Raw genomic sequence first — 24454 nt, 5'->3', positions numbered from 1 at the left:
ATAGGACTTACATTTTGGTTTAATAAGGTAAAAATCTCATTTTGCAAATCTGCTATTCAATCTAGGAAAACGAGTACCATTTTAAACCCCAAAGAAAAATAAACATTTGTTAATTGGTTTTAAACTGGAGTTGTTTTTTCTTTTGTTGCAACACTGGCTGAATCAAACAACAACTTTTGATTGGCAATGATGCATATTCATACATTTACTAGCAGTTTTTTTGTTCGTGAAGCAAAGAGACCATTTTTTTATTACGAGTATCTCTTCACATCGTTCAGACTTTATGATCATTCATTCCATTGCTTTGTTAAACTTAGTCATTTTTTTTTTAATATAAATAAAACAGTAGATGTATGTATGTATGTATGTATGTATGTGTGGTGTGCTAGTTGGCCGTTGATCCAGAAAAAGAGTTCATTCGCCCTTCGACCGTGCGTATTTGTGTGTGTGTGTATATGTGTATTGGGGTGGAGAGGGCTCCCGTAAGCCGTGGTGAAGGCAACCTTTCTTGGAGAAGCAAATCTCTGATTTAAAAAACCATAACGCGGAAGACCATTACCCGCATTAAGCTGGTCTGCAGTTTAATTTGTTGCTGGCTATCTTGCTCTTGCTTGTTGCTGGATCTCAACATTTTGAACAGAGAGAGAGACTTAGCTGTCGTACAAAGCTAAGACTCTGTAACATCATATTTGTATAGATACTCCCTCAGGCATTTGGGCTCATGGATTTTAAATGTCTGAGGGAGTGGCACTCGTCTGACAAGACATTGCAATCATCATCATCATCATCATCATCATGTGTGTGTGTATGTATGTATGTATGTATGTGTGAAAATATTTAAACTCTTAAACTACTGGTCATATAGCACTGAAATTAACAGGAAATAGTAATCCTAAACCAAAGATTATTTATAACGAGTAAAATCTTTGTTTGGATGGATGAATAATGCATACAGAAATATGTTGAAATGTTTATTTCTATTACTGTTGTGCATGCGCAAATTCATTCATAGCTTGAAGTGGTTTAATTTTTAATCTTTCTTATATATTTGTCGATAGCTCAAACAGTAGGGAATGCAGCTGGAGCACTAAATATTTTGATTTGGTTTCTAGCTGATGGCACAGAAGTTTTTTTGTTTTTTTTTTTTAACTTTTGAAACCAGTACAAGGTACAATATAATATTCAATAGAAAAATTTCTCTGTAATAATAAATAAAAAATCTGTATGAATTAAAATATATTTAAGCATATTTTACAACTGGGCAATCCCCACCCCACCCCTCACCCAACTAGTTCTAAATAAAATAACTAGTGCTACTAGATCAGGCTGTCTGAAGATATTGGCTTCCTGGCTTAACATGCACCATGCATTGATGTTATTGTTTTTATTTTTCTGTCTCTTTGCAAAAATCAAAAACAACCGTTTGCCTCTACAAAACAACCAAACCAAACAACCAAACCAAACACTATGAATTTGAAGTATAAAACATTTTTTTTTTTCAAAAATCACTAGATTCAGCATTAAATAACCTGAAAAGGGTTGACATGCCGTAAAACAAAACAACCAATCAAACGATCAGTAAAAAAAAAAATAAAAAGAGCATTATTTTAAAAGGAATGGCATTCTCAAATGTTCACAGAAGGAAATACAAAGAGATAAAACTTACCTGTCGGCTGCATTTGGCATTTGTGCCACCATAGAAGCATGGGGCGGTGTATGTTGTAATTCTGTCAGATCTGTTGTCGTCATGCCACCCACCTGCTGTGGAAATAAATTAAACACATTCACATTGTTTTCCCAAAAAATACTTTCACATTTTTTAAAAATAGAAACCGATATCTAGCAAAAAATGTGGAGCTTGTCCATAACTACCGCCTCCCCCTATGAAAAAGCAAAATCTAGAAAAATGTGATGTATGTACAACTGAATAATAATCGGAAAAAATATTTTTATTTATAAATTTGAAAAAATATTAAATTCTAATAGACAATGATATTGCATTTTTAGTGTTTTTATTTTTTTGTTTCTTCCATAATTTCTTGTAAATAAAAAATATCAACTGTTAAAAAAAAAAATCTTAAAATTGTTGACATAAAAACGATTTTAAAAAATGAGTTCTCTCCCTTGTCCGCCACTCACCATGATGCAACATTTTACTAAAAAATATCTATTTAAATTAGTTTAATTACCATTTTTTATACAAAATTTTGACAGTACCAAGAAATAAAACTAATCAAACCTCTGCTAATTGGTTGGCAGAAACGACTGCATGATGCAATGCATTCCGTTTATCCTGAGAATTGCCTGTATATGGTATGACATTAACAATTGGCTGCTGCTGCTGCTGCTGCTGCTGCTCATTCATTACAGGTGATGTTGATGGATGCCCAGTGTAACCAGCCATTATGTAAGCACCTTGTCTTGGAAGAGAATAGAATTGCTGTTGCTTTGATGATAACTGTTGATGCAAACTATTCTTGCTGGCTTGTATTCTGAAATAGGAAAATTACAGAATAAAAAAAAAATTCACAAAGAAAAAGCTAATTCAATATTTATTGTTTTATTATGAGAAGAGAATTCAGATATTTCTGAGATGGAAAACCAGTAGCTGAGTTAAGGTTCTAAGCCTATCTTATTTATTTAGGAATGGATCCACAGTGTTAGTTAAGTTATAATAAAGTATACTTTTTCAAATACAAAAAGGTTTTTGTCATTTTTGGATGCAAAAATTTATTCCAGCTTGCTTGCTCATAATCTAAGTTGAATACATCATGTCATAAAACATATCAGCACCCGACAAAGTGACTAAGTAATGGCGCAAGTGGTTTGTGAAAAAAAAAAAAAAAATCTGTGCAAGCATTAAAAATGTTTGGTTTTTTTTGTTTGTTGTTGTTAAATACTATTATATGAGGAATCATTTCGAATTAAAATCTACTGAGAACTACACATTTTGTATTGAGAAATACACACTTTAAATAGGTAAACATTGGTACAATTATCAAATACAGCCCAAATAAGATAGTCATATAAGACTAGCCTGGGTGCCCGGCGTTGCCTGGGTGTTTGGAGGTGTGTGTTAAGCAAAAAAAAGAAAATTTGCCATTGTGTACATCGCCAAACCAGAAGTGGTGAAGGTTTAAATTACGACTATTCAATCAAAAAGAGAGGATGACTTTTGAAAATATTGGCAAAAAAGGCCACCCCTCCCTGTAAAAAAGTGGCCAGTTGAGGGTGAAGGAATTAATGTTTACAGCCAATTTTTTGGTATTTGTCGTCCAAAGGGTTGAGCTTCAAAACGATACCAATCTCATGAAAATCTGTTACCGTTGTCAAAAGTCTTAGGCATACATACATACATACATTTAAATAGATAGGTGAGATTTATATTATAGACTAGCATGGGTGCCCGGCATTGCCCAGGTGTTTGGAGGTGTAAAAGAAAAAAAAATGTTTTGGTAGGCTCGAACCCGAACCCTTCAGGTGAATAGCCTGATAACCACAACGCTATGAGGGCAGCGGAAGTGAGAATGGTTGAAATTAAATGATTAAAAAGTTAAGTGACAGGTACATAAATTTAATGAGGTCAAACATCACGCCATAGGGGAATGAAATCACTACTTAACTTTGGCTGCAAGCCAGTTTCCCCAAGATGTTGGGTCAAACAATAGCAATTGTCTGATATGATGGGTTTTGTCTGCATTGATCAAAGCTCATTGCTTTCTGGACGTCCCTGCCACGAGTGCCAGGGAGAGCTGTTTGGTACAGATTCAATTTCGCTTTTTTATAAGGAAAAGTCAAACAAACATGCAGAAACCAGGAAATACCACGAAAATACTGTGTAAAAGTCACTCAAATAAAAGATAAACGCAAAAATGTAAATCGTAGATATTATAATCTAGGGAGCATACAAAAAGTTTTAAGAATGAGTGACTCCTCCCCACTCGAGCGCCCCCCCCCCTCCAAAAGCCTTTGCCGGACATACAAAACATGTGCACACACTAACAGACCAAAGTAAAGAAAAATTGCCAACTGGCCAGTTAACCAAATCTCTGACAGTTGTGCAAATACCCAAAAATCTTCTAAACACAGTATGAGCAGAGAACAATTAGAAAGACAACCAGTCAGAATGCATGTGGTCCTTGTAGCATCAGATTACATTTAGTGCCGTGAGACCCAGAATACGACACTGTGATGACCATGACACAGAACAACATTAATAAGAAGAAAATATTCAGCTGTTTAATATTGGATATCATTATTACAAATTCTGTTTAATGTTCGATACAAATTTCCATCTAAAGTAATATATTGCATAATTAAAATATTAACTCTTCAAAATAATGAAGGGGCTAATCACTTCATATTATCTCTCAGGTAATAAAAACAGTGACAAGTTTTAAGTACACAATTGGTTTGGTTTTGCTTTATGGCATATCAACCCTTTTCCAGTTATTTAATGCCAAATCCAGTTATTTTGGAAATAGTATTCATGTTGCTTCCAGTTATTTTGTAGAAGGTTTTTATTTTTCGTGCTCTTTGAATCTTCAATCACTAGTTTGTAGTGTTTGGTTTGGTTGTTTTATAGTGGATTTTATGCAGAACATGTACGAGTTTTGCAATGGGAGAGGGAAAAGGGTTACAGTATAAATGTTTGGTACATTTTAAGTTAGGAAACCAGTCAGGAAGTGGGGAAGATAGAAAGAGAAAGGGGAAATGGGTAGAAGGAAAAAGGTGAAAACGTGGGTTGTTGTTTTTGGTTTTGTAGAACATAATTAAGTTTTTCAAATGGAAGTAGAAAAACAAAAAGCATCAATGTAAGGTGCATTTTGTCCCAGGAAGCCAATATCTTCAGACAGCCTAATCTGGTAGCACCAAAGTACACAATGTAAACGAAATTCAAATCTGTATAAGTAAACCCAATGTTAAACATTGCAAAAAAAATCTAAAATAGATAAGAGGAATAATTTACCTTGGAGATGTAGAAGGTAGTGGTGGTTTACTCGAAATATACTGTTGTGTTTCAGTTTTCATGGTCAGATCTTCTCTGATAATACTGCCATAGCCCTCATTATCATCCTGAATTAACAGAAAAAAAATATGAATATATATGACGCACAAAAGTTACTTGTAGTAAAAAAAAAAAAAAAAAAACTGTTGGATGGACAAACTCATTTCAAGTATTTAGGGAAATTGAAAAAACAAATAGAAAGTCAGACAACCCCAACTTTCAATCTATTCCCATGCTGAGATGTTTTCTTTTTTTTTCTTTTTTAGTTTTGCTTTCTGTTGCAATATTTTGTTCCTATAATGGGGTATGATCCCACACAGTCGGACGATTCTATTTATAAAAGATGCTGCTAAGAACTGACGAATCAAATTAACTACGTTCTGCTACCAACCAATCAGAAACCAGAATTGCTTCATAATTATTAAACCTTTTCTGGAGCAATTTCACATGTTCTTTCCCGGGTTTCGACACGGTAAGAATATTTTGTTCTGTGGAAATGTCTACTACAAACAAGTCACCTCCCAGGACTTGTGTGTAACAGCGAACCATCTGAAACTGTTCTGAAACTCAAAATGGCTTACACTTCTAGACTTTCTATACTAATTTGTTTTTTTTTTTCTTTCCTTGTCTTTTTTTAACTTTCCAGTTTGAGAAGTTTTTATTTCTTTAACTTCACCAATTGAGAGGTTATCTATTATATAAAGGGTGAATGTCTATTTGTATATCTAGACAAAATTTGAAAAACACACAACAAACCTCCATAAAGTTGAATCAGCATAACCCCAGATATATAATATCTAAAATTCAAAACAAAATATTCATATTTGGGGATCAAGTGGCCATTTATATTTATTTCAGACACTAACTAAAGGGAAGTAACTGATTTTTTTCATAAAGTTATTTCCCTTAAACCAACTAGGGCTGTGTGTTTATATGTCCAGAGAGAAGAAAGGGCTGTGTGGAGAAGAAGGGGGGGTATTAGTCATGTTACGCTTTTGCTCCTAGACCTGTTAGTTTTATATGAATACTAGCAGGAATACCCGATGTTGTCCGGGACTTAATGAGGATCAACAAATGTTCCATCCACCAATACTTTTATTGTCATCGAAATTGGTGAAATCGCCCATTTTTTAATCAAATTGATTAACTGTTCTGCTCTAGCTAGGGACCGCAGTGTACCAGGAGAAGTGAGTGTGTGTGTTTAACGGTATTTCAACTTCTAGAGGTCATTTAATACCAAGAAAAGAGTTTGCTAATAAAGATAAATTGTCAATTTCTTGGAAAGACGTTTTAAACTTCTTGAAAAGTTTGTCTTCAGATGTAAAAAATGTTTGTTTTAGAAAAATAATTTTTTTTTTTTTTTTTTTACTTCTGAAAACAAACTAAAGTAAAATCTTATTTGTTTAGTTTACAGGAGTTTGAATAAATTTGTTTCTTTTAACTATCTTACAATTTGAAGATTCCACTTCTGGAAACACTTCCCCCAATGCTTGCTGTTCCAAAATATTTCTTCCGGATGTGTTTGTGCCTTCTATACTGTCAGTAAATGTTTGATTGTTATTTGTTGGTTACAGAGTGTGCAGTTTGGTGCTTCCTCTGCTTTGGTTGGGTAGGAATGAGTTAGATTTGTGTGTCCTATTCATATTCGGTTCAGTACGATCTCCTCTCTTCTTCCCTTCAAAGCTTTTTGTTTTTCATTTCTGATTTTTGACTGGTGCTCATGCAATATGTTCTCTGAGCACTTGCCACCTGTTTTCCAGATATTCATTAATTTTTCTTCTCAGGTCTGTCTGTGGTATTTTGATTTTTTTTTTTTTTATTCGATGGTTTGTGGCTTCTCTAGCTAGTTTGTTTGCTTTTTCATTTCCGGGGATGCCAACATGGCTTGGTATACAAGCTATTACAATTATTTTTTTACCTTTTTCAGTTATTTTATTGTAGTGTTATTTCTGTGATGGAGTGTTTGGCTTTTCCCTCTTCAAGGGGCATATGGGATAACAAGTGTGTATATATGATGAAGTTTGATTTGTTGTTGCCTTTAATGTATTTGAGTGCCATTTTGATGGCTTGTAGTTCAACCGTATATACTGAGGTATCATTCGGCAGTTATATTTGGCATTGCCCATCTGCATATGTTGCACGTGTTCCATTCATAGTTTTCAACCCATCCGTGTATATTTCTTTCTATTCTGCATATTTTTTTCTAAGTTCTCTGAACTTGCTTCACTTTGTTAAATTATTTGTATTTTCTTCTATTTTGTAAGTGTTAGGTCAATGTTATGTTTAATTAATGTCCATCGTGGTCTATTATTTGTTTAACTATGTTTGGTTTTTCACCGATTTGAAGTATTGTTTCCTTAATTCAGTGTCCAAAGGGGAGTATGCTTTTTTGTTTCCTTGAATAAAAAAAAAGTTTATATTGTACATATCCGTTTTGGACTGAAGATCTCTGAAAGAAATTTCATTTAATTTGATTGAGTAGTTTTTTGGGGGTTTTTTTACAGCGGAAAAACACATTCTTATGAGAGCGCATTGAAGTCAGCCATTATGGAATTTGTTGAACACGCCATGGGGAGATAACTCCAGGTAAAGCGCCGACACTCCCTCCCCATCTTTATTACTAGCTTTTCTTCCTAAAAATCGAACCTTTTACTCAGTATCATAATTTTTTTTTTTTTTTTTTTACAGCAAAAAAAAAAAAAACTACTTGATGAAATTAAGTGAAATTTTTTTTCGGAGAACTTCGTTCCATAACAGATACATGCAATATAACCTTTTTTCGATATTTTCATTTTTTAATGTCTTGATTAAACTGTACAAGTACCGATTTTAGTTATTTGAGTGGATTTTAATGGATTTTAATGGATGTTATTTGTTTTTGATCAGTCTTTGTGTTATTCTCTTATTTATTTGATAGTTATAACATCTTAGTGGATTAGGGATACAGACATCCACATTTGTTATTATGTATCTAATCTTTATTTTTGTTGGAGGTTGGGAGAGTTCAATGTAAGAATACATGTATTGATGCTGATTTCTTGACCCCTTTTTTTATAATAATTCTTCTTGCATCTGTTACTAGTTGTTTTTTTTTTTAATTTTGTTTGATTTCATCTATTGTGCAGTTATCTAGTTCTGGCGTTCTCACCATTCCCTTTAAAATGTGGAGAAATTCATGAGGGTAAACCTTTATTTTTATATTGTGTATTGAAGTAGTTCTTTGTAATAGTTCTGCATACGTTTTTTTTTTTTTTTTCTTACTTCTACATCAAGGTATTGTTACGTGTGGTTTTGATTGATTTTGTAACCACGTTTGCTAGGAGATATTTTTCTATAATGAAGGGTGAGAGTTGGGTGATAGGTTTGTCATCTACTGATTCAAGAATTATGTATGTTGAATACTATGTGGTTACTTCTTCCATTTCACTATCAGAGTCTGTACTGATATCAGTGTCTGGATATGGTCTTTTACACAATTTAATTTTATTTACGTTAATTTGGAATCTATTATCAGGTACTATATGTCATGTTTTGGGGTTTAATTGGTTGTGCTCCCCACCCACCTGGGAACCCCATAAGGGGATGCATCTAGGGGAAAACTCATTCACCTAGTAACATCATAACCAATATAATTATGCTGGTAATTGACCGTTTAAATTTCTGTCCCTGGATAATTGCTCATCCTAGGACAGAAAAGGTTATGCATCCTTTCTCAGCAATATTGGCCCTACAACCATCATCCTAATTTAGAGTTGGTTATCTGAAAAAAGGCTGGCATGACCAGCCAATTGATCAGATCGAGCCTCTCCAACCGCCCGTCCAGCCCAAGTAAGGGTTAAAATTGTAGGGAAAATCACAACTTACTTGGCTAGCATGTGTGCGTGCTTCAAAGGGTCTGTTGTGTAAAAACAAAAAAAAAAAAAAAATTAAAAAATGGAAAGAAAGGCTAAAATGGTGAGACCCAGTTGGTTTTATGCTTGCTGGTCACATGCTGGTCACATGAGTGATGCACACTGTCGCCGTTTATATGCAACCGAGACAGGTAAATAAAAACAGATGTGAAGCAAATAGAGGGCAAGTTGGACGAAGGTGTACTACATACGTCGTCATGTGCAAGTCATCTTGAAAGAGTGTCGAGTTGAAAGTTTTGACATCAGTGTGTCGAATTTACCCAAAAAATTGTTAGTTTAACCATAAACCACCAGAATTTCATCCTAAGGCATCACGGGTCGCCATTCACGATCAGCAAGTAGTCTCATTGAGATTTTTACTTTCTGCAGGGAGGTAGTCAGCGTATTCTACAGCCCTGCTGACAGGGCAATGTACCAAGAGGAAGCTTCACATGCCTCTCCACAGTGACTTAGTCCACAATGCATTGTAGTCTACATTGCACTGTAGAGAATCTACTGTTGATTTTATAAAATTATCTGTAAATAATGGCTTCACTTAAAGTTTAAAGTGAAAAAGCCAAGTATCATGGTTCAACCGTGCTCTAAACAGAAACATTCATTGTAGTTTGTCAGAGTACCTCCCATTAAAATACTTGTAAAACAGGCAGAGGGATACAACACTTCATCGATGGGACAAAGGTTGAAGCCTAGTTGACAGTTCAGGACTTATTAGGTTGGCAACTCTTTTTTGAACCTTGTCTAGGAGTGAGAGATTAGTAACAGATCCACCAGCCCAAATGTGACAACCTACAATTGATTTTATAAGCCAGGCCTTTCTGCTTGTGCGGTGATAAAACTTCTCAAATGCACTTGTGATGTTAGGCTGTATAAAAGTGTAAACGGACTTCTTTCTTTGATCGTTTTCTTTTCTTATTATTGATTTCTGATACTTATCAGACGTATTCCAATACAAAACCTACTTAAGAACACGCCCAGACACATCAAGTACCTTTGTGTGAAACTTTTAAAAAAAAATCAGCCCAGTCATTTCCGAGTTCATAAGGAACAAACTCACAAAGTTCGTTTTATATAATAGTAGATATGAATATTAGTGCAAATACTGGCAAAGGATTTTTTTTTCCTTCATTTTTGATAAATGGCGTGCACTAGTAGTTATAATTAAACTTCAAGCAATAATAAAAAATATTTTTAAACATAGACATAAGACATTTATAACTGCATATATAATTCATGAGTAAATTTGGAACAAAATACAATGTCTTTCCACTGACCTGTTCCTGTAAGAAAACTCTAAACTGGATCATCCCGGGTGCCATTCGAGCCAAATGCTCATCATGCATTTCTGTAGAAGGCCCTTTGTAAACAAACACTTCATCAGGATTCGGACATGGTCCTGCTAATAAAGGGATGGTGAGTAAATTTCCAACCATCTCTTGCCTCAAACTGTTCAAGTCAAAAGGTTTCCACACGCACCATCTGACCAGTAAAACTCGGTTCAGTGCACGAGGCACAGAATGAACAAGCTGAAAAAAATAACAAAGAACATCAATTAATAGAGTTTTTGAATTTTTGAGATGAGGATTAATTATTTGCATTCTTCGGACTACTGTTCTCATCTTGAGTGTTATTCACACACCGTTTTGCTCAATCTAACCTCTGACCTACTTCAGGTGTATCTTGTCGAACTTGTGAATCTGCAAGGAATTTTAAACAGAATGGAACGAGATCATGCTTATTAAATCATGGCTTCCATTCGAAATTCAATGCAGATAATCGAGTTCTACAAAATACACCTGAAGATGACCAAAAGTTGCATCAAAATAAACATTGTGTGAAAAACACTGAAGATGAAAATAGTCATTCAAATATTGCAAATTATCAATTAATAAAATATGAAATTATGAGAACTCTACAATAATTTGTGAACACATTATTATTAGCTGCATCTAACCAATGTTGCCCAGGAATCTTTATGTACATTCCTCTCTTTTTTTTTCTAAAAACTAAAATTAAATTATTATCATTTGGATTGTTTTTTTTTGTTTTGTTTAACGGCATATCAACCCTTTGTGGGTTATTTAATGCCCAATCCAGTTATTTTGGGAATAGTATTCGATGTTGTATTCAGTTATTTTAGCGTTCCATTTGTTGGATTGATGTGAGTGGCTTCTTTTTGGTTGAACAAGCATAGATTATTTTTATTTATTAGATTTTCAATTTTCTTTCCCTTTTCTATCCGATTTCTTGCATCCCCATAAGGTGTTGTGACTATTTAAGTCCCCTAGAAAAATAAAGGGTTTTGGTATTTGCCCTACTAAGTTCTCCAATTCATTTTCATCTTTTTGTTCATGTGAAGGTTTTTTTTTGTTTTTTGTTTTTTTTACAGAGTACTTCATCACTTATCAAGGCCGATAGGCCACTCAAGGATAAGGGTTAAAGAGTGTAGAGTAGTCAAAAGGACAATATAGTAATCAATAGTAATGGAAGTTCGGTAAATTTGTTAACTTAGGTGGAACGGCTCATCAGAAACTTGTTCACGTTGGATTTGAAGACAACCATATTATAGAAAGCTGGAAAGCAGGAAAACGGAAGACAATTCCACAGGCGTGCAGTTCTAAGAAAGAAGCTTTGATCATGGAATCTATGTTTAGGTTTAGGTACAGATAAAGAGTGGGGAAAATTATTGATAATGTTTTCAGCTAGTCTAGTGTTTCTTGTGAAAGTTTGGCGAGGGGGGACCATAGATTGAAGCTCAGTCGAACACTTTCCATGAAAATAACGATAAAGTAGAGACAAACTCGCACCATCTCTTCTGTGAGACAGAGGTTGTAGTGAAGAGAAAAGGACATCTCCCACCAGGCCACGAAGTCTATTTTGAACCCTATCAAGGCAGGACAAGTCTTTTCTAGCAGCTCCTGCCCATATGTGGCAACAGTACTCCATCCTTGGACGTATCTGGCTCTTATATAGATAGAGAATTGCATCAGCAGTGAGATATCTACTGGATCGATAGAAGGATCCAACCATTTTTCCAGCAGCCTTGGCAACAGATTTGATGTACGTATTCCATTTAAGATCTACCAACAAACAAAATAATATAAAGAAATTACCACAAACAGAAGTCACTACTACTACTACTGCAAATACATTTACAGAATTAGAAGACATGGAAACTGAAGTTACTCCTCAAACCAAAAAAAAAAATCATCATGAATTACAAGATAATCTAATGGAATTGCCGTGGATTGAAGGCAAATTACAACGTTGAACCCAATTTTGATTTCTTTTGGAATAGTGGGTCTATCAAACTGCATAATGTAAGTGTTCGTATGTATATTCTGATTCTCTTTTTTTATTGTAATTCTTTTAACGTTTATTACTCCTTGGTTTTTAAGTTCTTTTGTTATCTCTTCAGTAATGCACATTGAGAGATCTTTCGATTTTACTACACCTTTGGATGTATTCAAATTCTTGTGTGGATAAGTTTTGATATTTATGTTGTGGAAAGTTTTAATTCCTAGGAGAAAAGTGGCATGTTTTTCTCTTTCCACTTCCACCAGTAGGGTTTTATTTTTAAAGTTTTTACATTTTTGGGGGAAATATATGCCGATATAATTTTATGTATAATAAACGGTGATAAGTCAGTTATTTTGGTTTCTTTGGTGGATTCCAATACAATAAATTTTGAGGATGTTTGGTGTAGTTCATTATCTGAACTATCGGAGTCGACGTGTTAGCGCTTGGAGTTTTTATGCCTGGCCATATATATATATTTTAATTCATTGTTTATGCTCCCCACTCACCTCTGAGTCCAATATTGGGGCATGTTAAGGGGAAACCCATTCGCCTTGTCATGCCAGGGCTATATAAACAATATACATGTCCCAAATGGGAGCCATGAGCACCCATAATCCTTTAGTTACACAATCCAAGTCATTTGTGGTAACTTCCAGCACTATACAGCCATGTCATGACTTTAATCATTTGGCACATTTGACCCTAGCCACCGCCTTCTAACACATGGAAAAGAGGGGAAAATATGTATATAGTTTATAGTGGTATAGGGTAGAACTGTATTTGTTAAGTTTTTAGAGGAAATTGATAGAAAAGTAGAAGATATGTTAGGGCTTGACATAACTAGCCAATTGATCGGATTGGGCCCCTCTGACCGCCCGTCTAGCCTTGTACGAGACCAAAGTGGAGTGTTGCAACTGATATCTTTAATTTCCCTAGATATCAGTTGCTCAGCCACCAGGATCCTTTTCCGAGTCATTACGGGTCACCACCCACGACCAACAGGTGGCTTCTTTGAGAGGCTTTTACTCTCTGCAGGGGGACAGTCGGTGTATTCTAATGCCCCATCGACGGGGTTGAGAAGTAGGGAAGGAAAGAAAAAAAAAAAAGGAAGGGGAAGGGGAAAGGGGCTGTTGTTTTTGTTTTTGCAGAACATAATTAAGTTTTACAAAAGAGAATAGAAAACAAAAACAGAAGTTTAATGTAGATGCATTTTGTCTCAGGAAACCACTAGACAGCCTGATCTGGTAGCACCAGTTTGGATTGTTTGGACTACTGTTCTTATTTTCGGTATTATTCTCTCAACATTTTGGCCGATGTAACCTTCGACCTTCAGATGTATCCTGATGATGGTGAATGATGGAAAGAATGTTTTTGTTTTATTTTTCAACGAATCATGGTCATTAGAATTCAAAATGTGTCATGTGTTTAGAAAATGGAAAGGGCGTTAAATAATTTGCATTTTCACATTAATTTGGATTCATACTCATTGGCTATAATGTTTATGAACTTTTTGTGATGACAGTTGATATTATGTATTATTTTGGATTGTTCGGACCATTGTTCTAATCTTAACACTCAAGATGAGAACATTAGTCTGAATAATCCAAATAATATATTATCAATCCTCATCTCAAAAATTCAGAAATATTAAATTAATAATTGAATTAAATTTCTACTTCATAAAACTATTGCTAATTTTCTTTAACTAAAGCTGAATTCAATATACAATTATTCTAGTAGTTTCTTTCCAAGAACTGTAGGCTTGTCAAACACTTTTCCTTTGGACTATTTTCCTCCTACTAATAGCCTTCGTCTTTACAAGACAAAAGCAAACAGGCATCTCCTGTCTTTGCAATAATCATCTATTGTTCTTATTAGCTTCTTACATCAAGTGGCTTTACATCTTGTCTGGAGCAATTTCCATGAAACAAAAAAAATTATCTAATACTAGCATTTCAGCCCGGCATTGCCCGGGTGTTTGGAGGTGTATGTTGAGCAAAGAAAAAAAAAGCAGTCAATTTTTTTTAATTTGACCCCTATTATGATCCCTTAACATTTGTTTTAGGCTCAAATCAAGTTATTAAGTTAGATCCATGTCCAAGGAACCTATATCTAAAATCTCAAGTGTTTAGATCTTAAATTGGCGGAGGAGTTTGGTAGAGTTTTCAAAGGTCAAATCATCGAACTTTGACCCCTTAACAGCTAAATTTCTGTCCGAAAACCGATTACAAAGATTTCCCCAAATCTCAGTACCCTGTATATTAAATTTCGAGTCTGTAGACTGAAAATTGAAAGAGATATTGTGTAGGGAAATGTACACAGACAGACAGACACAGACACTTTCACTTTTATAGATATATAGAGCTAATAGGTTAAAAATATACCAATTGTTAGATTAAAATGCTACGTTGTCTACAATTGATCAATTCAATAGTAGCAGCACCCCATTAAAAATTTGAACACATCCTTACTGTGGAAAAGTCATTGGCAATGTGGCAAAGTCAAATCTACCTGGTTAACAAGCTCTGGTGAAAATCCAGGAGTCAGCATCAGCATCCGTTGATCGTCTGTGGCATGCAAGAACATGCAAGTTTTGCTTTCAGTTATTACACCATTATTAGTAATCTGTTCCACGTTCCTTTCATAGTAATAAACCTGTTTCTCTGTCAACCCTGATATTTGTGATGTCATGCAGCATGTCCACTTACATCTGCTTTATTTATTTTTTTTTTTAACTCTTTGACCCATTACCTCATATCTAACCTTCAGATTGTCTCTTCCTGTTATTTTTCATGAGAACTGATTTATTTCCCAAAATTCGTGTCACGTCAATCTGCACTTAGTTCAATTCTTGTCAGGATTAACACTAGCAGATGTAACTGCTGCCCAACATAAGATCATCCATTATGTATCATCATTAGGGCTATGACAACAGCATATTCTTTTCCTTGTTTTGATTCTCAGATATATATATCCATTGATATCTTATATGTTTTTATGTAGAGTGATATGTCTCTCAGTTGATTAATTGTGTCTAACTGTGTTAGATATTTACTCGATAGTATAACCAATGAAAAGAATTTCTGTTGTCCTAACCCTAATCATCATATAACCTAAATAGAAAACCTCAGAAATATGTAGCTAACCCTTTTCCAATATCAGACATGACGACATATACATCTGAAGAAGGTCGGAAGGTTCATTGACTGAAACGTTGTGCAAATAATATTCAAGATGAGAATGATAATCCGATTAATCCAAACCATTCCTCATCTCAAAAATTCAGAATTGTAAAATCAAAGTAACAGAATGTAACAGTGTGAGGATGTATGCAAATGAAACCTGGCCAGTGAGGGTTGCGCGCATATGTATATAGGGTGATATGCAGAGAAGAGGGAATTCTGATGGTCAAGAAAAGCTACTGTAAAAATTGAATCTAACTTGAAAATCCTATCTAAAATATTGTATGGCCCATAAACTGCAGAAAACACTAAAATTTACTTTCCCAATATTAAACATGGTCACATACACATCTGAAGAGGTTACATCAACCAAAATGTTGTGCAATACTCGAGATGAGAACAATAGTCCGATTCAACCAAATAATATGAACAACCATTCCTCATCTCAAAAATTCAAAATTGCAAAAACAATTTAAAGTTCTAAAATTCCATTAAAAAATAATATGGGAAAAATTGTCCTGCACGCACTTGCTGGCCATTAAGTTTTCCAGTTTAACCAAATGTTTATTGTTTTAAATTAATTATTCACATATTTCAAGTCGTTAACTTTGGAAAACCAGCTATTATATATCTATGAATCAATCCTGGACAGAATCTACTTTTCTATTTATCTATCTACTAGCAGGGGTACTCTGCATTGCCCGGGTGTGGAGAGGTGGCGTAGTAAGGATATTGAGCAAGAATAAAAAAAGAAAACTATCTGACCTTCATGTGTTCTTCCATAAGTGGTTCAGTCACAACATATTCCAAAGAGAAGACCACAGAGCATTGAGGAGAATCTATCAGATTCTCTAGAAGACAAGGAGAATTCATGACCAAACCAGAGGCAGAACTGAAACTGGAAATATCAAAAATAAAAACATTTTAAAAAAATAAAATAAATTTTAAATAGTGAAATTTGATTTTCATCACATTCATTTTATCTTCATTATATAAGCAATATAAAATTGTTTGAAATTATATAATGTAACATTCAATTTTAGAAGTGCTTCACTTATAAAATATAAACTATTTAAAAAATATAAACTTATAAAATATAAATTTATAAAATATAAACTCTTTATCTGTGCCTAAATCAAAACAGATTCCATGAACAAAGCTTCTTTCTTAAAACTACACGCCTGTGGAACTCTCTTCCGTTTGCCTGTTTCCCACCTGACTACAACTTGGATGTCTTCAAGTCCAACATAAACAAATTCCTGATGAACCGCCCCCTTAAGTGAGACACTTTATCAAATTTCCAATACTAATGATTACTACGACACTAACCCATTGATTACTGTACACGCAATAACCATTATCCACGAGTGGCTTCCGGGCCTTGATAAGTGGTGACCCCCATGTAAAAAAAAAAAAAAAAAATATGGATATTAAATAATCTTACTTGCTTGTTTGTACATTGAATATTTTAGATGGTGGATGTTTGGTTGTTTTCTTTTACAGCATATCAACCTTCTTCAAGTTATTTAATGACGAATCCAGTAATTTTGGAAAAAGATTTTATACTTCAAGTTCTTTATATCTTCAAATATTTAATCATGGTGTTTGGTTTGGTTGTTTTGTAAAGGAAAATGTTTTTTCTTTTTTTTTTGTCTTTTTATTAATGTGCTGGTTGAGGGCATCATCCATACTACTGTAGAGGAAAATTAAATTTAAAAAAAAGAAATAAATGTTTATGATGAGACAAACCAAATCATTAAACATTTGTCACTTGTTAATCTTCAAACGAACCTCATGATGCTTCTTAAATCGATCCAAATTTTGTAGAGGATTTTCCTTGGCAAATACGGGACTGCTATTCATCAGATTCTTGTAATAATTGAAAATCTATTCTTCAAAATCAAAACCCATTTTATATTAAATCTTTACAAGAGAGTCTGAGACAGCCATTAACCTTCACTGTACCGTCTGCATATTAATATGTAGCTTCTGTTTATTTAACATCATTTTTCCCTTGTACAAGAGTCAGACTTTTCTATTATAAAAGCTCATTCTCCAGTCCTCAGTAGTTCAGTCGGTCAACTGGTCCCAAATTACACTATATTCAAGCAGACAGTGAATTTGTTAAATTTAATAATGCAATTTTCATAGCACACTTTCCTACATATACAGCATTTCATATTATTATGCACATTATGCACTAAATCTTCATATCCCCACATTGAGAAACCATGATATTAGGTACAACCTAAAATCAAGATAAGACTTAGTTATTTCCCTTGCACTACAGAAGAGTTATCTACCCTTGCAATAAACAACAGCAGCCGTTACAGTTTGGAAGATATAAACAAAAGTGCCTTGCATCACAGACTTTAATCATAACACTAAGTAACTCTTACATAACCACTTAATCTGTAAGTTGTTAAATCTGTTAAAGGTTATACTTCGTCTGTTGATCATTTGTTTGTTATTCAACTGATCACAACGGTTATTATCAGTTGTGGCAGAAACATAGACAGAGGACAACCTGTGTTTTACAGTTGAAAATCCGCAATCGCTTTGAGAATGATAAGTTTTTATAGATGAGGTGTCATTACCATCCTCCTGCATATGGCACCTGATATTGTAAATGTAGTCCGGATTACATTTGTTTAAGCGCTGCCTTAAGGAGAAGTGCTTTCCGACTCCCTGGAAGACCTCATCAGTTTGCCCTGTATTTAAGAATTCAGGTGATAAGTCATCTCCCTCTCAGTACAGACCAATAAGTCTCCTGTGTGTTATGAGTAAGTTGCTGGAATCCATATTAAATAGAGAAATAGTCAACCACCTCAGCAGGAATAACCTTCTTAGTGACACACAATATGGTTTCCGCTCTGCAAGATCTACCGCAGATGTGCTGACGGTTATATCCCACAGGATTAGTGAATTTCTTGACAAAAAGTCCAGGAAGCAACACGTTGTAGCCTCAGTCGCAAAGTAGACAAAGAATAGAAAAAAACTTCAACTCGCTCTTTTGTTGTACAGCATTTATCTCATTCTCTTGTTACCACTGTGACGTCTCTCACATAATCATGCTCTCAAACGTCGTTCATGCTCCTAAGATGATCTCAAACGTTATCCCCGTCTTTTTTAAAGTCTTTATTTTTCCCTACCTGTGACGTCATTTTGCATGCATTTGCGTGTCCACACTATGTTTCAAAATAATCACCCATTTAGTACTGACCAGGCTCAACATTGCTTAACTTAACATGAATCAGTGTATCAAAAGTGATTATGCCTTATATATACAGAAGTAAAATACTGAAATCAGTTATTTTAACAAAATAGACACACACATCTAATTAAAACATATTTATTTATCCAAAATAAAAAATGATTTCAACAGATACACAAGCAGATTTTGTGTAAATAATAGCTTGAATAAACATTATAATCATAGACAATGGAGAAACTATTCACCTGTTTGAAGTTCCTGATGACAGGCTTCTGCGATGTGTGTACCGGCGACGTGAACTCGGACTAGCCTGTATCCTGCTCATGGAGTTGGAAGAGTTGGCATAAGCAAGATCAAGATGTACTGTATACTGCTTGCCAATGTAACCCCATCCATTATGGATTGAAATCTAAAAAAAGACCATTAGAAGTGTTGTAGAGAAAGTACGGACACCCCTTTTTTTCTTATACAATGAACTATTCCAAGTAGCATATCAATGATGACAATGTTAGCCTTAGGGCATACCGTCAGAGTATAGCAGAGCAGTTTCTTTTATACAAGCCATTTAAACCCTTTTATATTCTTATGTTGGTCATTTGAGTTTTTATTAAATAAATACTTTCCAATAACATTACAAAAAAAAATTATTTGGCTTATTTGAGTTTCTGTTGTCATCTTGTGTGTTATTGTCATGTTTTAATTAATACTAGCCTGAGTGCCCGGGTGTTTGGAGGTGTGTGTCGAGCAAAAAAAAAGTGGTAGTAGGCAGGCAGGCTCGAACCTGTACTGCGAAGGAGGAAAAGAAAAAAAAAAAAATGTGACATCTTTGCCGTTGCGTCCATCAAAAATACAGAAGTGACAGAGGTTTAAATTAAGGCTAGTCAATCAAAAAGAGGAGATGACTTTCGAAAATATTGGCGAAAAAAGCACCCCTCCTTGTAGAAAAGTGCCCAGTTGAGGGTGAAGGAATTAATGTCAATTTTTCGATATTTGTCATCCAAAAGGTCTCGCTTCAAAACGATACAAATCCCGTGAAAATCTGTCGCCTCTGTTGAAAGTTTTAGGCATACATACATACATACATACATTTAAACAGACAGGTGAGATTTATGTTATAGATAACCTCCGACCTTCTTCAGGTGTATCTTGTAGAACTCTGAAATCTTGCTGCATAAAATTTCAAACGGAGGTCAGTATGCTCTCATTCCGCAAGAACCCGTGGCATAGTGGATAAAGTACTTGGTAAAATTCAGTTATAAGTTACTCTTCTGGGGGTTGAAGGTTCAATTCTCAGTGCAGGTGACACTTAAAATACAATTGTGAATTAATTAAGACTTCTACACAATTTGTATGATGTATATGACAAAATGAAAATACAAGGGAGTTAAAAAAAAAAAATAAGAAAAAGAACTACTTTTTTTAACTCCAAAAGTTGAAGAGCTACAAAAATAGGAGTGATATCATTAAAACCAGCAACCTTTTGTGCTCCAGAATTTATTTTTCTAGATAGTCACAACTAATTTCAGTGCATTTTTACTAGGGATTTAATGACACATCTCTGCTTTACTTTCTTAGAGTATCACACTGTCAATATCTACAACAGAGATGAAATTTTCAGGTCATGAATGCATAAATTTAGTTGCCATAATAATACAATTTGCAATCCTATCTGATCCATTCAAGTAAAATAAAAAATAGGAGGTATTACTTGTGAAATGCCACTCATCATATTTACCACAGAAATTGCATAAACTGATCAAGTAGTTTTATTTTTATTAAGAAAAACGTTTTTAAGCCATTAATGAGAATTCATAGACATTACAACAAAAATCTCGCAAGTTTGAATGATTGAGTTAGGTCCCTTTTTTCTGGAGATTATTTTCAAGATGGCGACACAAGACAGTCATTCTTTTCTAACTCATAAAACTTGATTTTCTTAGTTAAAAATAAAACTACTTGAACAATTCACATAATTTTTTGGAATATGTTAATTTTGTTCAACATACAGATCTTTCTTTATTTTTGTTTTTTAATAAAAATTTTGAACAAGAACCACATTTTTTTTTCTTCAACCTTTTATTATTTTTAATTAAAAGGCTGAATAGAATTACAAAAACAATTTCTTACATTCTATAAAATTCTTTCAAATTTTTATTCTTAAGTGCAGAGTCATTCTTGAAATGGAAAAATGTAGTTGCCACAAAAAAAAAAAAAAAAAAATGGCAGCATAAATCCAGAATTATAGAAACTTTTCCAGGTAAAAAATTAACCCAGTCAGGATCAGATAAGCATAGTTGTTTTCTTAAGCCAACATTGAAAGCTGTCACTGAAGAATTCAAAGAGATTCAGTATATTTTATAAAGCAATTATGACATCTGATGGTTATAGTCAGCTAATGTACTTCCTAACTTCCGGTATAGCACTACCAAAAGCGGTGACAAGACAACTCAGGGAACCGTGGTGCAGTGGTTAGAGTACTTGGGAAAATTAATTGTAAAAGGTGATATTCTCCTGAAGGTTAAAGGTTCAATCCTCAGTGTGGGTGACCAAAAAATACAATTGTGAATTACTTAGGACGGAACAAAAGCATGCTACCCCCGTGAAGTAAATAAAGGGTCCTGTTCGAAATTCCATCCAAATTCCAGAGTTCGACAGAAACATTCCAGAGTTCAACAAGATACACCTGAAGAAGGTCAGAAGTTACATCAACCGAAACGTTGTGAAAATCAAACTCAAGATGAGAACAGTAGTCCAATGAATCCAAATAATACGAATAACCAATCCTCATCTCAAAAATTCAGAAAGATAACTCTGTTCTTTCGCTTTTTTTCTCTCATATCTTTACTATGCATGTATTCTTTTTTTTATGTTTTTTCGATCTTCCGTTTTTATTTAATGATTGTTGAAAAGTTTTTTAAGTTTTATTTTAATTAAAAATTATTAAAATCAGTTTTTTGTTTTTTTTTAATTATTGAAAACACTTTTTGCACACTTTTTAAAATCCTTTAAAGTAATGAACAATTTAGTTTATGAAGTAATGCCAGCCACAGAACTGCGCATCACTAAAATAGTAATGAAAAACCTATTAGACGAAACTTCAAACACATTTAGTACAATGTGATGGTTGGCAAAGTGTGGCTTAATCACCAACAAGAAAATCTGTCGAAAATATCTTGATCAAAGCAAAATGAACATTCAATGCAGAAAGGGCAAAAGATGTGTTGATGAGTATTGTTGGGATTGCCTCAAGTTAAATTCAGGGCCATGAAAGCGACTAACAATGCAAACTTTTATAGTTATCTACAAGAATTCCTTTGGCGGTGAAAAATCAAAACCAACTATTTGGGGAATATTTTGTATTGGATACATTTTTTCTTTATGATGTTTGAAATTTTTCTATTTTGATTTCAATAATTTTATTTTTATACTTTCATAAACATATATTTATTATAAATAAAAATAAAAACCTTTTTAAAAATAAAAAAAAAATCTTTATAATTTCATAAACATATTTTTATAAAATTTCAAATAAGATAAAAACTTATCTTTAAAATTTTTGTTATTAACAGTGCAAATAAAGACTAATTGTGTTACTTTTTAATTTTGTTAACTTTTATTGTATACTTTACAATAATGTCCTTTTCTTATATTTTATTTCAATAAATCGCTTCACAAACGAAATACTGAAGAACTAAATGTGAAGAAACTGATTTGCCTTGTCACTGCTTCTGGTAGCACTATGCCAGAAATGGAAAGTATGTTAGCTGACTATAATCTATTTGATTGTTTTTTTTCCTTATCACCCACAGTTATGAGTAGAATCATCTGAAGTTTTAGACTGATAAGCGTGTTTGCTATTCAGTTTTTGAAAAAGAAAAGAATCTGCTACTCATCTTACCTTGAGCCGTCGTTCAACAATATTGATATTTTGATTGGTCAACATGCCAGTCTGTTTGCTGCTGTTGTTATGATCTTCAATCAACAACTGACAAAGTTCATCTTCAAACTTGGACAGATTTGGCGGCATTGAGATCAAGATGTTATTCAGCCGACATGCAATTGTCGGAGTAAGCTTTGGCTTACGAAATGCATCGCCTGTCAAGAGAAATGTAATCATCAAATTCACTCTTTCATACAATTATGTCCCCCACTTCTCACTTCTGCATATAAAATTCCACCTTTTTTTTTTTTTTAGATTTATCATTTTCTTCTGGTGCTTGTTAAGGTAGACTCAACAGATTGATTTTTTTTTAAATGTGGTTTTAAGCAAAAACAACAGTATTTACTTAACTGTCATGTCGAAAATAGTAATATATCCAAAATTTACAAAATTTCATCAAGTAGAACTGCTATTGTATTTTCAGTAAAAAAATATGTCTATCGCTATAGCCTACAAATGTTGGTGTAATCTAAATTTTGCATTCCGAGTTATGTTCTGTGTGTGAACTCTTTATTTTCTACTTTATAACAGCTACGATAAATGCAATTTTATATCCAATTTTCAGTAAAAATTACTTTTACCTATAAATAACTTTCTAATCAATGAATTTTTGTAATTTTTGGATATTGTACTATTTTCGACATGACAAGTACTTAATATTGTTTTTGCTTAAAATGACATTTTAAAAAATCGGTCTGTTGACTATCTTAAAAAACACCTTTCTTCTCCTTATGAATATATATATTTCCCAGTTTCAAAATGGAAAAAAAATGAAATTTTTATAAGTTGTTATAAACAAAATGTGACTTGCCTTATGAAATCTTCTTTGGATACAACAAACTATATTCAAATATCAGCAGAAATGTTCTTCTTAGCCCTTTGGCTGGGAGCAAAATGTAGTACCTGTTCTGACACTACACTTCATATTTTCTGTCCTTGTTCAATGAATTAGACTGAGGCAATTTAAATTGTTATCCCAATTTAGAATGTCTCTTTTTAGGGGCTGATTTTCCTCATATCAAAAAAACTTTTGTCTAACTCTGCCTCCATTGAAGACAAGTAGATAGAGTTTATCTCCTTTTCAAAAATTCTTCAATAGATGAATAGAATAAATTAATTTATTTTTATTTCGGACTATTATTCTCATCTTTATGAGTTGTTGTTTTTGATCTTTTATTGGTTTTGTTTATTCACAATGTTTCGGCCAACAATAAATAACAATAAAAGATCAAAAACAACAACTCATAAAGATGAGAATAATAGTCCGAAATAAAAATAAATTAATATATAATACTCATTTCAAAAATGAATTCCAATTAAGGAATAATATATATATAGATGAATAGAATTTTTATATGTATGAAAAAAAAAAAAATAACAAGATTAATGTAGAACTTCTACTTGGTCATGGCTGATGAAACAAGAGCAATCCACCCACACATTAAATATCCCAATTTAGAATGTCTCTTTTTAGGGGCTGATTTTCCCCATATTAAATGCTGATAAAAACTTTGAAAGAAATTTTTCTGTAATAAAATATTGCCACATCGAATCACCAAATAAATTATTAATTTTTATTTTTCTAAATGGAAATCGCTCCAGACAAGACATGAAACCACATGATGTAAGATAGGAATATAAAATAGATTTTTAAAAAAATCAGCCCGTGATAAGTATGAGATGGGTAGATTCCAGCACAGAAAACAGCAATTCTTTCCCCTTTATCAGAAACATTATTCATGCAACGTGAGTACTAAAAGACAAAATAAGCGAAGAGAAAGTTATAATATAAGTGTCGTCCTAAAGATAACAATGCTACAGCTTTATTGTAAAACTTTTATTGAAATTATGTACTGGAGCCAACATCTATTTAATGTAGCCGTTTTCAGCCTCAATCACCGC

At 33.5% G+C, this 24454-nt stretch overlaps 1 protein-coding gene across 3 annotated transcripts in view; it reads right to left on the bottom strand.

The window, feature by feature from the left end:
- LOC145269308 (nephrocystin-4-like) overlaps window positions 1–24454 on the bottom strand; it is a 380704-nt gene that overhangs the window by 312473 nt on the left and 43777 nt on the right. For all 3 annotated transcript variants that reach the window (XM_080125012.1, XM_080125026.1, XM_080125018.1), the window contains exons 6-12: window positions 22511–22707; window positions 18858–19021; window positions 16164–16296; window positions 10191–10442; window positions 4970–5076; window positions 2240–2492; window positions 1667–1761 (exon numbers count right to left, since the gene is read on the bottom strand). In XM_080125012.1, coding sequence (XP_079981138.1) covers window positions 1667–1761; window positions 2240–2492; window positions 4970–5076; window positions 10191–10442; window positions 16164–16296; window positions 18858–19021; window positions 22511–22707 — 1201 coding nt within the window. The remainder of the gene's footprint in view (window positions 1–1666; window positions 1762–2239; window positions 2493–4969; window positions 5077–10190; window positions 10443–16163; window positions 16297–18857; window positions 19022–22510; window positions 22708–24454) is intronic.

This window comes from Euprymna scolopes, chromosome 4 (genome assembly GCF_053919585.1).
Source record: "Euprymna scolopes isolate OS-2025 chromosome 4, ASM5391958v1, whole genome shotgun sequence".
In the NCBI taxonomy this organism is placed as follows: domain Eukaryota; kingdom Metazoa; phylum Mollusca; class Cephalopoda; order Sepiida; family Sepiolidae; genus Euprymna; species Euprymna scolopes.
This window is presented reverse-complemented; position numbering and strand designations above follow the sequence as displayed.